General features: G+C 34.8%; 1 protein-coding gene across 1 annotated transcript; it reads left to right on the top strand.

Moving 5' to 3' along the window:
- The first annotated feature begins 3,405 nt into the window (after positions 1 to 3,405).
- il6 (interleukin 6 (interferon, beta 2)) lies at positions 3,406 to 10,206 on the top strand. Its single transcript, XM_056480204.1, has 5 exons — positions 3,406 to 3,433; positions 3,516 to 3,727; positions 6,158 to 6,268; positions 7,019 to 7,162; positions 9,928 to 10,206. The coding sequence occupies exons 1-5, from the start codon at positions 3,406 to 3,408 to the stop codon at positions 10,138 to 10,140; spliced, it is 708 nt and encodes a 235-aa protein (XP_056336179.1). The 3' UTR covers positions 10,141 to 10,206.
- The last annotated feature ends 1,864 nt before the right edge of the window (positions 10,207 to 12,070 follow it).

The raw sequence follows: 12,070 nt of genomic DNA, 5'->3' as shown, positions 1-12,070 counted from the left end.
CGTGTCAATTCGGGAATGAATTATATCAACGTTTTCTGTATGATCCAAGGAATCTAACAAGACCAGTCTCATGACATTAGACAAAACTATTCCAAAGTCATTTGATAAATTTTGTATGATTTCTATTGATCTATTTTAATTGTTTGTCAATTTTACCTATTTAACTGATGTAGTTTGGTCAAAGTCAGGTCTAGATCACACATATTATGTTTGGTTTTAATACGCCAAACCATTGCAGTGATTCGGCCTGTAATGCCATCTGGCAGCATTATATCAAGTTTGCGCATATGCTAAATGACAACAGTTTTGTCTATCAAAATAATGGCCCTAACTTTTGTCTACATGGTCTGAAGATGATCCAAGTCAAATTTGGTGAAGATTGCACCAACAGTCTAGGGGGAGTTAAAAAAAGAATGATTTGAACTAAATCAAAATGGCGGACAGGAAGTTTGGCAGATTATGGCATAACCAGCCTGATCTCACGAGAAAACGTAAGTATTTTACGTTTTGTCAGTTTAGTGGCTAATTCGTACGAGTTCAGTCGTACAAATTTGTACGATTTTAAAAAGGAGGCGTGGCACCTAACCCCACCCCTCAAACCCAACCGTCATTGGGGATGAGCAAATCGTACGAAAATGTACGAATTAGATCGTACAAATTCATACGAATTAGCCACTAAATCAAAAAGTTACGAATTGCCGTGAGATTGTGTTGGCATAACTGATATCTGTATTGTCGGCATGACCCAGGGAATAATTTGAGATGATCAAAATAAGCATATGCAGTCAATTACCCAATTACAATTTCACTAATAATGGCTAATGATTGTCTTATAACTCTTGACCCTTAGGTGGCGCTGTCACCAAATTTTTTTATGGTGTGGTCAGTGTGAAGCGACAATGAAATTTTGGCGATGTTATCTTTAACTATCGCAGAGATACAGCCTCAGACGTACTTTGGCATCATGCCATCACATATGTCTGTGCTGTTATAAAAAAACTTTTACACCTATCGACATGAACTCAATAACATTTTGTCAGCGTGGTCTGAAGATAATCTGAGTTAAATTTGGTGCAAATCAGCAAACAATGTAGGAGGAGTTCAAAAAAGTAGGTTTTTGATCTAAGGCTAGATGGCAGACAGGAAGTTCAGTTAATTAAGACTTAACTGGTATCGATATTATCAGGACAACTCAAGGAATGCATCAAGGCAAGTATCATAACAATAGGCAAAATTAGTCAAAAGTTATTAGCATTTTTAGAAATGACGTTATAACGTTTGAACAAAGGTGGCGCTGTGACAATTTTTGACAAAATTCAAAATTGCTGATCTGGGAAAATCAAACATCATTCGACTCAATTTTGGTGAAAATTGGACAAACGGCCTAGGACAAGTTCATTCAAATAGGTTTTACAAAAAATTCGAAATAGCGTTAAAACTTTTCTCACAGGAAATGACGTCATAAGTGCGTTTGAATCGACTTGAGCCAAGGATTCAGAGGAAAAAATTATTTTATAGCCCATTTGGTTCAACAGTTGTAAACATAAACATAAATGAAACTTTGGACAAGTGGTGGCGCTAGAGAGTTTGAGTTAGAGAGTCTAAATTTTTTGTGGTTGAAGATCAGACTGTCCTCTATCAGTGTGCCAAAGTTTGCGCAAATGCCACAAACAGATTATAGGGCTGCCATAGACTCCCAGAGCGAAAGAAAAAGAAGTCGTCGGTAGAATAAGAACTGAAACAATAGGTGCCTAAGCTAATATACGCTAAAACAACTAATATTATTTCAGCAGTCAATACAAATTACTGTAATATAATTTACAAGAAAATAGTTTTTCTTCTTCCAAATCTCACGTTTCATGTTCAATGTGAAGTCAGTTGTATTGACAGTATTTATAATTTTTTAATAATGGATTTTCTTAAATGTATGGAACACAAAAGGTTTGCATGAAAAATGTTGAGTTGGCTATAAAACTTAACATAAAATATCCTAATTAAACACACTGTTAAACAAAATTATGAGTTTTGACCATATTTGTTAGCCTGTTTTATTTAGACTGTATTTTAAATTTTGTAAAAGATACCTTTTTTTCTTACATATGTGTCAATACACAGCAAATTTCCATTGTGACAACAAGCTGCACCGTATCCGTTCTATATGTACTAAATATAAAATGAAAATAAAAGTGTCAAAGCCTCAATCATTTCAAAAGTGATCACTTATGGAAAACTGGTAGCAGAGAGGGGAAATGAATAGAAATAAAAAAAGGCCTTTATGAAAATCAGAATCTCAGAATCTTTTTCCCTCTTCCACTACAAGATAATTTAAGTAACCCGTTATAACTTGAAATTGTTAAGTTATATTAATTATACAGATGGCTCGCTTTAGAAATAATTTTAAGACAATGGGTTAACTTTAAAAAAAAAAAAAATCAACTTATCACTATAAAAGAATCAGGTTTCCTCAATTTTTTAAGAAGTGAAGTCAACTAATCGATTTAAAAGCAACAGGTTTACTCACTTTTTAAAAGTAAAGTCAACTAATCAATTTAAAAGCATCAGGTTTACTCACTTTTTTAAAGTCATCTAATCGCTTTAAAAGCAATGGGTTTACTCACTTTTTTTAAAGTCAACTAATCGCTTTAAAAACAACAGGATTACTTACTTTTTCAAGTAAAGTCTACTAATCGATTTAAAAGCACCAAGTTTACTTTTATTAAGTAAAATCAACTAATCGATTTAAAAAGCAACAGGTTTACTCACTTTTTAAAATAAAGTCAACTAATAAATTTAAAAGCATCAGGTTTACTCACTTGTTTAAAGTCAACTAATCGCTTAAAAAGCAATGGGTTTACTCACTTTCAGTAAAGTCAACTAATCGCTTTAAAAGCAACAAGTTAATTCACTTTTATTAAGTTAAATCAACTAATCGATTTAAAAGGAACAAGTTTTCTCAGTTTTTTATAAGTTAAATCAACTAATCGATTAAAAGCAACAGGTTCTCAGTTTTTAAAGTTAAATCAACTAATCGATTTAAAAAGTAGCAGGTTTACTCATTTTTATAAAAAGTAAAGTCAATAATCACTTTAAAAACAAAGGGTTTAGATTTTAATTTCCATTGTGACAAACAAGCCAGCCATACCGATTTTCTAAAAAATAAAATTACAATAAAAGTATCAAAGCCTCAAAGGGGGATGGAGGGGTGCGTTGGGGGAATAAAACAAATAATTTAATGGCAATCAGAACCTCCGGTTTTTCCCCTTCTTTAATAATAAAAAAATCTTTTAAAGATGGGTAACAAAATTTTTTTGGAAACTCCAAAAAAAAATCATGTATAAAAAGCACTGAACACTGTGGTTCAGAAGTCAGAAAGAGCTTTCACACACACTGAGTTTTGCAATCAAGATGCCATCCGCTCAGAGTAAGCGCAGGCGTGAGATACATCAGACATCCTCATGCAGACACACACACACACACACACACACACATCTCACTTTTTCACTTTTCCTCTGCAGAAACAGTGCTCTTCCTATCCGCTACACTGGCTACACTCTTCATGAGTCTCGCTGACCCCGTCCCAGTGTTCAGCAGTATGGGGGAACTATCCGAAATATCTGGAGATGAAGTTCAGGATGTGGATGTAAAGAGTCTCCTGGGAGACCGGCAGAAGTGGCATCTGATGGCCAGAGATCTGTACAAGGAAGTGAAGACACTCAGAGACGAGCAGGTGCTGTTATATACTGATTTACTATACTGATATACTGAACAAGCATTGTAAAAAGCTTATTAGTTATTTTACTTCAAAATGTGTATAACCTGTAGTAACTCGCAAATGTTAAGTTGTAATAATTATGCAGAGATCTCATTTTTTTAACAATTTTAAGACAACAAGGTTACTCATTTTGAGTAAGGTCAACTTATCGCTTTAAAAAAGTGAGTAAACCTAATGCTTTTTAAGTGAGGTCAACTTATCGCTTTAAAAAGTGAGTAAACCTGATGCTTTTTAAGTAAGGTCAACTTATAGCTTTAAAAGAGTGAGTAAATCTAATGCTTTAAGTGAGGTCAACTTATCGCTTTAAAAAGTGAGTAAACCTAATGCTTTTTAAGTAAGGTCAACTTATCGCTTTAAAAAGTGAGTAAACCTAATGCTTTTTAAGTGAGGTCAACTTATAGCTTTAAAAGAGTGAGTAAATCTAATGCTTTAAGTGAGGTCAACTTATCGCTTTAAAAAGTGAGTAAACCTAATGCTTTTTAAGTGAGGTCAACTTATCGCTTTAAAAAAGTGAGTAAACCTGATGCTTTAAGTTAGGTCAACTTATAGCTTTATAAAAGTGAGTAAACCTAATGCTTTTTAAGTGAGGTCAATTTACAGCTTTATAAAAGTGAGTAAACCTAATGCTTTTTAAGTGAGGTCAATTTACAGCTTTATAAAAGTGAGTAAACCTAATGCTTTTTAAGTGAGGTCAACTTACAGCTTTATAAAAGTGAGTAAACCTGATACTTTTTAAGTGAGGTCAACTTACAGCTTTATAAAAGTGAGTAAACCTGATACTTTTTAAGTAAAGTCAACTAATTGCTTTAAAAGCAACATGTTTACTCACATCAAATTTTTTTTTAGAATTATTTTTTAGGGGCTTTTAACCTTTAATGGATAGACTAGTGCAGGGAATTGACAGGATATAGTTGGGAGCAAAGAGAGGGGAAGGGTCGGCAAAGGACCCCGAGCCGGGAATCGATCCCGGATTGCCGGACCGGCGCACTAAACCACTAGGCTATTGGCGTCTACTACTCACTTTTTAAAAGTTAAGTCAACTAATCGCTTTAAAAGCAACATGTTTACTCACTTTTTTAAAGTCAACTAATCGCTTTACAAAAAGGGTTTACACACTTAAGTTAAATCAATGAATTGCTTTAAAAGCAACAGGTTTACTCACTTCATAAAAAGTAAAGATAACTCATCAGGTTTTACGTTTTTAAAGTAATCAATTATTTGTTTTAAACGCAACGTGTTCACTACTTTAAAGTAAAGTCAATAGGCGATTAATCGAAAAGTAATCAAAATTGACATTCAGAAAAACTTTAATCAACGTAATTTTTTCAGTTACTTTACCTACCGTGTGTGGAGTCATGCGACCCCGCTCTGTTAAGGCTGATTTATACTTCTGCATGGGTTTGGTCAGGTGCAGCCTTTGCGCAGTCGCATACCTGCGCACTTATCAAAAAATGTACACGTTGCACGTTTGCACTACGTTGACGATGATTGGAAGCTGCACCAAAGATGCCTTGAGACGACATATTTATTTTCCATTACAATAAAATTATTATTTACGTTAAAATATTTGTTTACAGAAGATTCAAGAAATGCACTGTTCAAAATATTATTTACCGGATACACAAGAGTTATTTTATTTAGAAGAGATACTGCTTATTTTCTACTTTTAATATGAAAAACACTGAAAATGATCAATTTTGTCTCCAAAAGTGCAAGTTATTTATTTTTACTTTTTTATAAGAAAAAGACTTTTAGTCAATGCGTGTTTTAATTGCAGTTGTTCACTGTTGAAGTAAATATTCGTAGACTGTAGATAGTGTGCGTTTCCTTTATTTTAAAATCAAGTAAAGCACCCTTCATTCAGAAATCTCTCAATTGTAATATGTGAGCATATTTACTGCACAAAATTATCAGTGAACTATTAAATAAAATTAAATATATAAGTAAAATAACCATTCATTAATCACAATCAATTTAAAATCAATTCAATTATTAGAGATTTTGATTTTAGGCCAAATCGCTTAGCTCTAAAGTCAATTAATCTCTATAAAATCAACAGGTGTACTCAGTTTTTCTACTGAGTAAACCTGTTTTCTAGTAAGGCAACTAATCATTTTTATAGCACTGGGTCCACTCAATTTTTAAAGTGGAGACAACTAATCAATTTAAAAGCAATGCGTTTACTACCTTTAAAGACAACTAATCGCTTTAAAAGCAACTGGTTTACTAACTTTTTAAAGCAAAGTCAACTAATTACTGTAAAATCAACAGTAAAGTCAACTGATTTAAAAGCAATATGTTTACAAGTTAAATCATGTAATCTCATGTTAGAGTGCATAGTGTCACTGACCGTTTTAAATTAACTTCTCGTTCCTCCATCTTCAGTTTGAGAGGGATTTCAGAGAGATGGAGAATATGACGGCATTTGAAGGAGTCAGGATCAGCACTCCTCTCCTCAAACCTTCAGATCGCTGCCTGTCCAAAAACTTCAGCACGGTAAGAACGCACATCTGCTCATGTTACTGTGGTCATGATTTATTTATTGCTGTGATTTATTAGTTCTTTGATGAATTAAATTAACCCTTAAGTTAGCTAATCACTTTTAACTACACGCTAAAATAGTTTTTAACTCGAGGTTGTTTTAACCCAGTGTTCGGTGATATATGGACACAGTGTTGGGTTAAGTTTTTCAATCAAATTTAAATAACACTTTTTGACCAAATGCTTACTTTTGTCCATATTTGACCGAATGTTGGGTTAAAACAACCCAGCTTTTTTTTTTTTTTTTTTTTTTAGCATACTTGCTTTTTATCTTGTACACTGGATATACTGCATATTAGTAAGCTTATAAACATGCCTTAAACTGCCTGACATAGACTACAGTAGAGATCTATTTCATTTCAATAGATGTTTATGCTAATAAACTTATAAAAACTTGTATTAGCAATCCAAAACTAAGCTAATTCTCTTTCAAAGACTGGAGAGAGAAAAACAATCGCATTAGCTAATCTCATGTAAAAGTCGCCTCAATACGTTTTTATTATTATTATTATTAATTATTATTTGTTATCGGAAGGTAAGAACTCATACAAGCTCATATTCCTCATAAAATATGAAAGATCAGGTTACAAACTAACTCGAGTTGGAGACTGAATAAAACTATAATCAGACCTTTATCAAATACGTAACAGGTGTTTTAATTAGGCTAATAATCATACATGTCCACCTACTTCATGAATGTTTCAGGAAAGATGTCTAACGCGAATCTACAGCGTCCTGACGTGGTATAAAGACAACTGGAATTACATTGAGAAGGAAAATCTGACCTCAGTCCTGGTGAACGACATCAAACACAGCACCAAACGACTGCTGGAGGCCATTAACAGCCAGGTAAACACAACTGAAAACAGGCGACGCTTCCGGTTATTGCGTCCGCTTTTTATTATGTTTTTTTATTGCAGAAACAAATAGGGACAAGCAAACAATTGCAATAAATAAATAAATAATATAATAAAGAAATATAAATAATAAAGAAAAGTGTATCCAAAAAAATGAAATACCGTCAAAAGAGCATACCATGTCTACACATTGAGTCATTTTAAATATTATCAGTGTAATAAAAACATGTGTTGTAATATTTTATACATAACTCAGATTTTTTTTCAACAGTTTCACAGAAGAAATGATCAAAATCAATACAAAAAAATTTAACATAGGAGATGACTTAAATGTATGTTTATATGAAATTAATTCTAACGATAAATTCAAGATCTTTTTTGAGCTGATTTTGACGTTATTTCCGACGTCAGCAATTGATGAACTTTTATAAATAACTTACAGCACGTGTTTTACAACATAAAAATGTACATATTTAGTAACATTTTTGCAATAACTACCGCATTTATCAATCTTCGGCCATGTTAGGCTAATGGGCTATATGCACACGAACCCAAGGGCTTCCTGTGAACTGTCTTTCCATTACAAAATTGTCACGTTTCAGATCTGATTTCTTTAAAAATCTGCCATATTCACTGCCTGTTAGATATACGATAAAAAGTTGGTCTCAGATCGGACAAGAAGCGCTGCATTAAATCCCATTTCCCCCCGCCATGTCTTTAAAATATGACAGGTTATTTTACCCCAGTATTTTCAATGGAATTTTTGCGCTAGCTTTTGTGCTATTGACGGCGCTAGTGGTTACAACGGTCTTACATCTCGTTTTACGCTTGAACAACTAAATGAATGCTTAAGTCTGTTTAACTGAATGTATTGTAATTACATTACAACATTGATGCTGTAAAAACAACCTTGTGAAGTTGAAAATAGTCACATAAAGCTTTCACCGGCAGTTTATCGTCGACTAGCTGTGCATAGAGCCTGTTAGTAAATTAAATGTAAACTAGAATCTTATATAGGCCTACTTTAGATTTTTTTGCATGTGTAATGTGTTACTTGTTCATTTTTTCTCAAAAAGTGGACCTTCTTCCAGTTATTTGCCTCATTTTCTATTAAATTCTAAGGTTCAAATACTGCATTTTAGTGACATTTTAAGCACTATTTCCGGATTAGCTTGTCAGATGGTGATTATAACCACCCTTTTTGATGCAACAAAATATTTTCTATAATTTTGTAAAAGTGCTTACTGTACTATTTTACCACCAAGCGTACACGTGTGCATTTAAATTGGAAGTAATCACAATTTTTATAAATAATGCTGTGCGATTACAGTTTTAAATAAAACAATTTGATTAAAGAAACAAAAAAATTATTATCATCCATCATTTAAAAAAAAGGAATCTGTTAAAACTTGTTTTAAATGAAAAACAGTAGTTTGTAGGCAAATAACAAACTGGCCAGCTCATTTCCTCAGTCAGAATTTGTCTCAAAGCCTCCTTCTATCAGTTATTTTCACAATTTCTGACGGCATACTGTCAAAAATGGAACAAATGAGCTCATATAGGGGCCAAATTCTGGACTTTGTCAGTGGGGGATGTGTCTTTTCGAACATCTGACTTGCGTATAGTTTATTCAAATTTGCAAATGCAAGTTATTAAAAATAAACAAGCTATTTTCTAAATAACATTAGCTTTGGTCAAATAAATCTTATCAAAATAATCTAATATTAAATGCTGAAAATAATGCTTTGAAGTAACTTTCAATTATGAAAACTAGAACATGTATTGTTAAAAAATAAAACAGCAACCATATTAGTGTTTCAATTCCTATTGCACTTCTATTACTATCATTAATAAATGCTGTAAAAATAGATAATACTGTCTAAAATGATGACAAAACAGGTTTTACTCACATTTTAAGATTACAATGCCGAACAGCATGAGATGCCATCAGTCTACAGAGATTTAACCCCATTTAACCCCGAAAAAGCCAAAGCAAAGCAAACACTAGCAGATTACTATGGTATAAATACAGCACTACAACATACAAAAGAGAGAGATCGACTTAGAATATCACTCACCTGTTCTGTAATTTGTTCAGCTGTAGTTTGAAACGTACGCTGAGAAAATGCTGCTTTTCTCCCATAAGGACTTAGGCTGTTTCTGTCGCCATCTTGTGGCAGAACGTCAACTGTCTTTGCTCTGCTCAATATGGGAGGCTGATGGCCGCCAATGCGCTTAGTCCAATATCATGAATTTTTAAAATAGGCACTATCCTTATAAATAAACTGCATAGTTGCAATCTACACAACTAGATTCTCCTCTAAAAAGCCTCAAAAGTCCATTATGTTGTCCAACAGCTGCATTATTTGTCGAACTGTTGTGATATTACTGATCTGCTGTCACTCTATGTGGTTGGAGTAATACACAAGAGTGAAGAGGCTGTAGGAGTGCTGATATTACTTTAGTATCTCACGGCTATCAGCCAATCAGATTTGAGAACCAGATAGAAACTGTTGTATAACTATATATATTAAATATATATTCAAAATATGAGTTTTGCTGCTTTTTCAAACTACTTATGTAAAATGAGCTGAATCAACACAATTCTTGGGATTTTTCGGGAGACAACTTGATAGTTTTATGTTCAATCAACTTGAATTTGTAACAACAATTAAAGTAACAATTCATTTGTGTTGAAGGAATTGTGTGAAACCCAGCATATCTTACAGTGTGTATTAAACTTTATCAAACCTCCAGCTGCAGGTGAGAGACGGAGAGATGGATCCGACGTCCAGCACTCCTCTATCCTCTAAATCCGCATGGACACGCAAGACGACCGTCCACTCGATCCTGTTCAACTTCTCCAGCGTGATGATCGACACATGCAGAGCCATCAATTACATGAGCAGGAGGAAAAGAGGGAAAGACCCCAAGAGGACCGTAGACTGGGGCAGCGCTGACAAGAACTAACTGATGCTTATTTATTTGATTTATAAGTTATTTATTTATTGATTAGGGGTATGTTAATTTAAAGGGCACATAGTTTACCTCTATTTTAAGATTTAATATTTATATTAAGGTTCTTCTGAGTGTTTAGGTTCAGTTCAAAACCCAATTCAGATCGTTTTATTATGTGTTTAAAAGTGTCATTTTGGGGGTGTGTTCACAGGGTTTGTTGCTTCACATGAAAATTAGTTTCGACTTCCCGCCCATTGTAACAAGGAGGCGGAGCCGAGAGCTCCCCGGCTCTGTGTTATTGCAGCAGACAGAGAGAAGCAACATGAGTGAGAGGACCAGCATTCAGCCGTACATGTCCGAGTTGGACACAGACCAAGCAGAGAGTACAAAATCATTTGTGTCTTTAAATAGTTTACAATATAATTTACAGCCAACTGTGTGCTAGTTTAAAGTTCCGAGCTTGTACCCCGAGACTAATAACCACGCACACTGAATTAACTTTGACTGAGGCACCAGAGCTGCGACACGGCATACCAGACGCGCACATTCGGATGTTGTTAAAAATTAAACTATTCAGATGGCGCTCTGTGGCGCGGCAGAAATATGAAGTGTCCTGAATCGTAGCCGACTTGAAGCACCGTTAAAATGCATGGCGCTGCGTGGGGCCACGCTGAGCGGCGCTTCTGGTGTGCGACCTGCAGGCAAGTTCGTTATTTTATTTCTAATGGAGGGAAGCGCACGTGAGGCAACGCACTCGCACTTTCCAGCTGCACCTAGTTAAGATCACAGGGAGCTTCTGTGACAGCGAGAAATGCAAACGGCTGAAGTATAAGGTAGACGCAATGAAAAGTACACGTTTGCAAACCTACCTACAAACTAAGTTACAAATAGTAATTCCGATTAGAGCGATCATGTGGTGAATGTTGGTCTTGTGTTAAGCCCAATGAGCCTTACATCTAAAAACAGAGCTAGCGTGTTCCTTTAGTGATATCGCTTCAACTCACGCTGAAAATGGCGGACGTGAAACAACAAACTGAGGATATGATGCACGCCTGTTAATCAATATTGGTGGGCGGGGGGACCGCTCTCCTACGTCAAGTTGTGGTCGCTCTGAAAACTGCTCCAATTGGTCCATCGTTTTTATGTTGTTAAATTGAACAAAAAAAAAAGGACTGGGTGTGTTTATATCACCCCAATATGACGCTCTATACACTATACCTACACATATACCTGTCCAAAGTAGATTTTTTACCATAGGTGCCCTTTAATATTTATTAGCGCATACTTTTAACTTATTGAACTTAACTTATATTTAAGTATGCTATATTTATGTTCCTACAGCTGCTTACTTTTTTATTTAAGAACTTTTCAGTGTTTTGCACTATTTTTAACATTTGTATGACTGGATTGTGGGCACAATGGGTCAGTTGGCATTTCTGTGTGGAGTTTGCATGTTCTCCCCGTGTTGGCGTGGGTTTCCTCCGGGTGCTCCGGTTTCCCCACAGTCCAAACACATGCACTATAGAGGAATTTAATAAATTGAACTAAATTGGCCATAGTGTATGAGTGTGTGTGTGTGTGTGAATGATAGTGTATGGGTGTTTCCCAGTACTGGGTTGTGTCTGGAAGGTCATCCGCTGTGTAAAACATATGCTGGAATAGTTGGCGGTTCATTCCGCTGGTGACCCCTCATAAATAAGGGACTAATCCAAGTAAAATGAATGAATGAATGGATTACGTTTGCATTTTCCAACACAATCTCACGGCAATTCGTAACTTTTTGATTTGGTGGCTAATTCGTATGATCTAATTCATACAATTTAGAACAATTTACTCATCTCACCAATGACAGTTGGGTTTAGGGGTGGGGTTCGGTGCCACGCCTCCTTTTTAAAGGCGTACAATTTTGCATGACTGAACGCGTACGAATTAGCGACTAAAC

This window comes from Danio aesculapii, chromosome 19 (genome assembly GCF_903798145.1).
Source record: "Danio aesculapii chromosome 19, fDanAes4.1, whole genome shotgun sequence".
Lineage (NCBI taxonomy): Eukaryota > Metazoa > Chordata > Actinopteri > Cypriniformes > Danionidae > Danio > Danio aesculapii.
The sequence above is the reverse complement of the archived record's forward strand: the minus strand, read 5'-3'. Positions and strand labels throughout refer to the sequence as shown.

Coding starts and splice junctions, on each gene's coding strand:
- il6 (XM_056480204.1), top strand. CDS start 3,406: ATGCCATCCGCTCAGAGTAAGCGCAGGC. Junction 3,434..3,515: donor CGCTCAGAGTAAGCGCAGGC/GTGAGATACATC, acceptor TTTCCTCTGCAG/AAACAGTGCTCTTCCTATCC. Junction 3,728..6,157: donor AGACACTCAGAGACGAGCAG/GTGCTGTTATAT, acceptor CTCCATCTTCAG/TTTGAGAGGGATTTCAGAGA.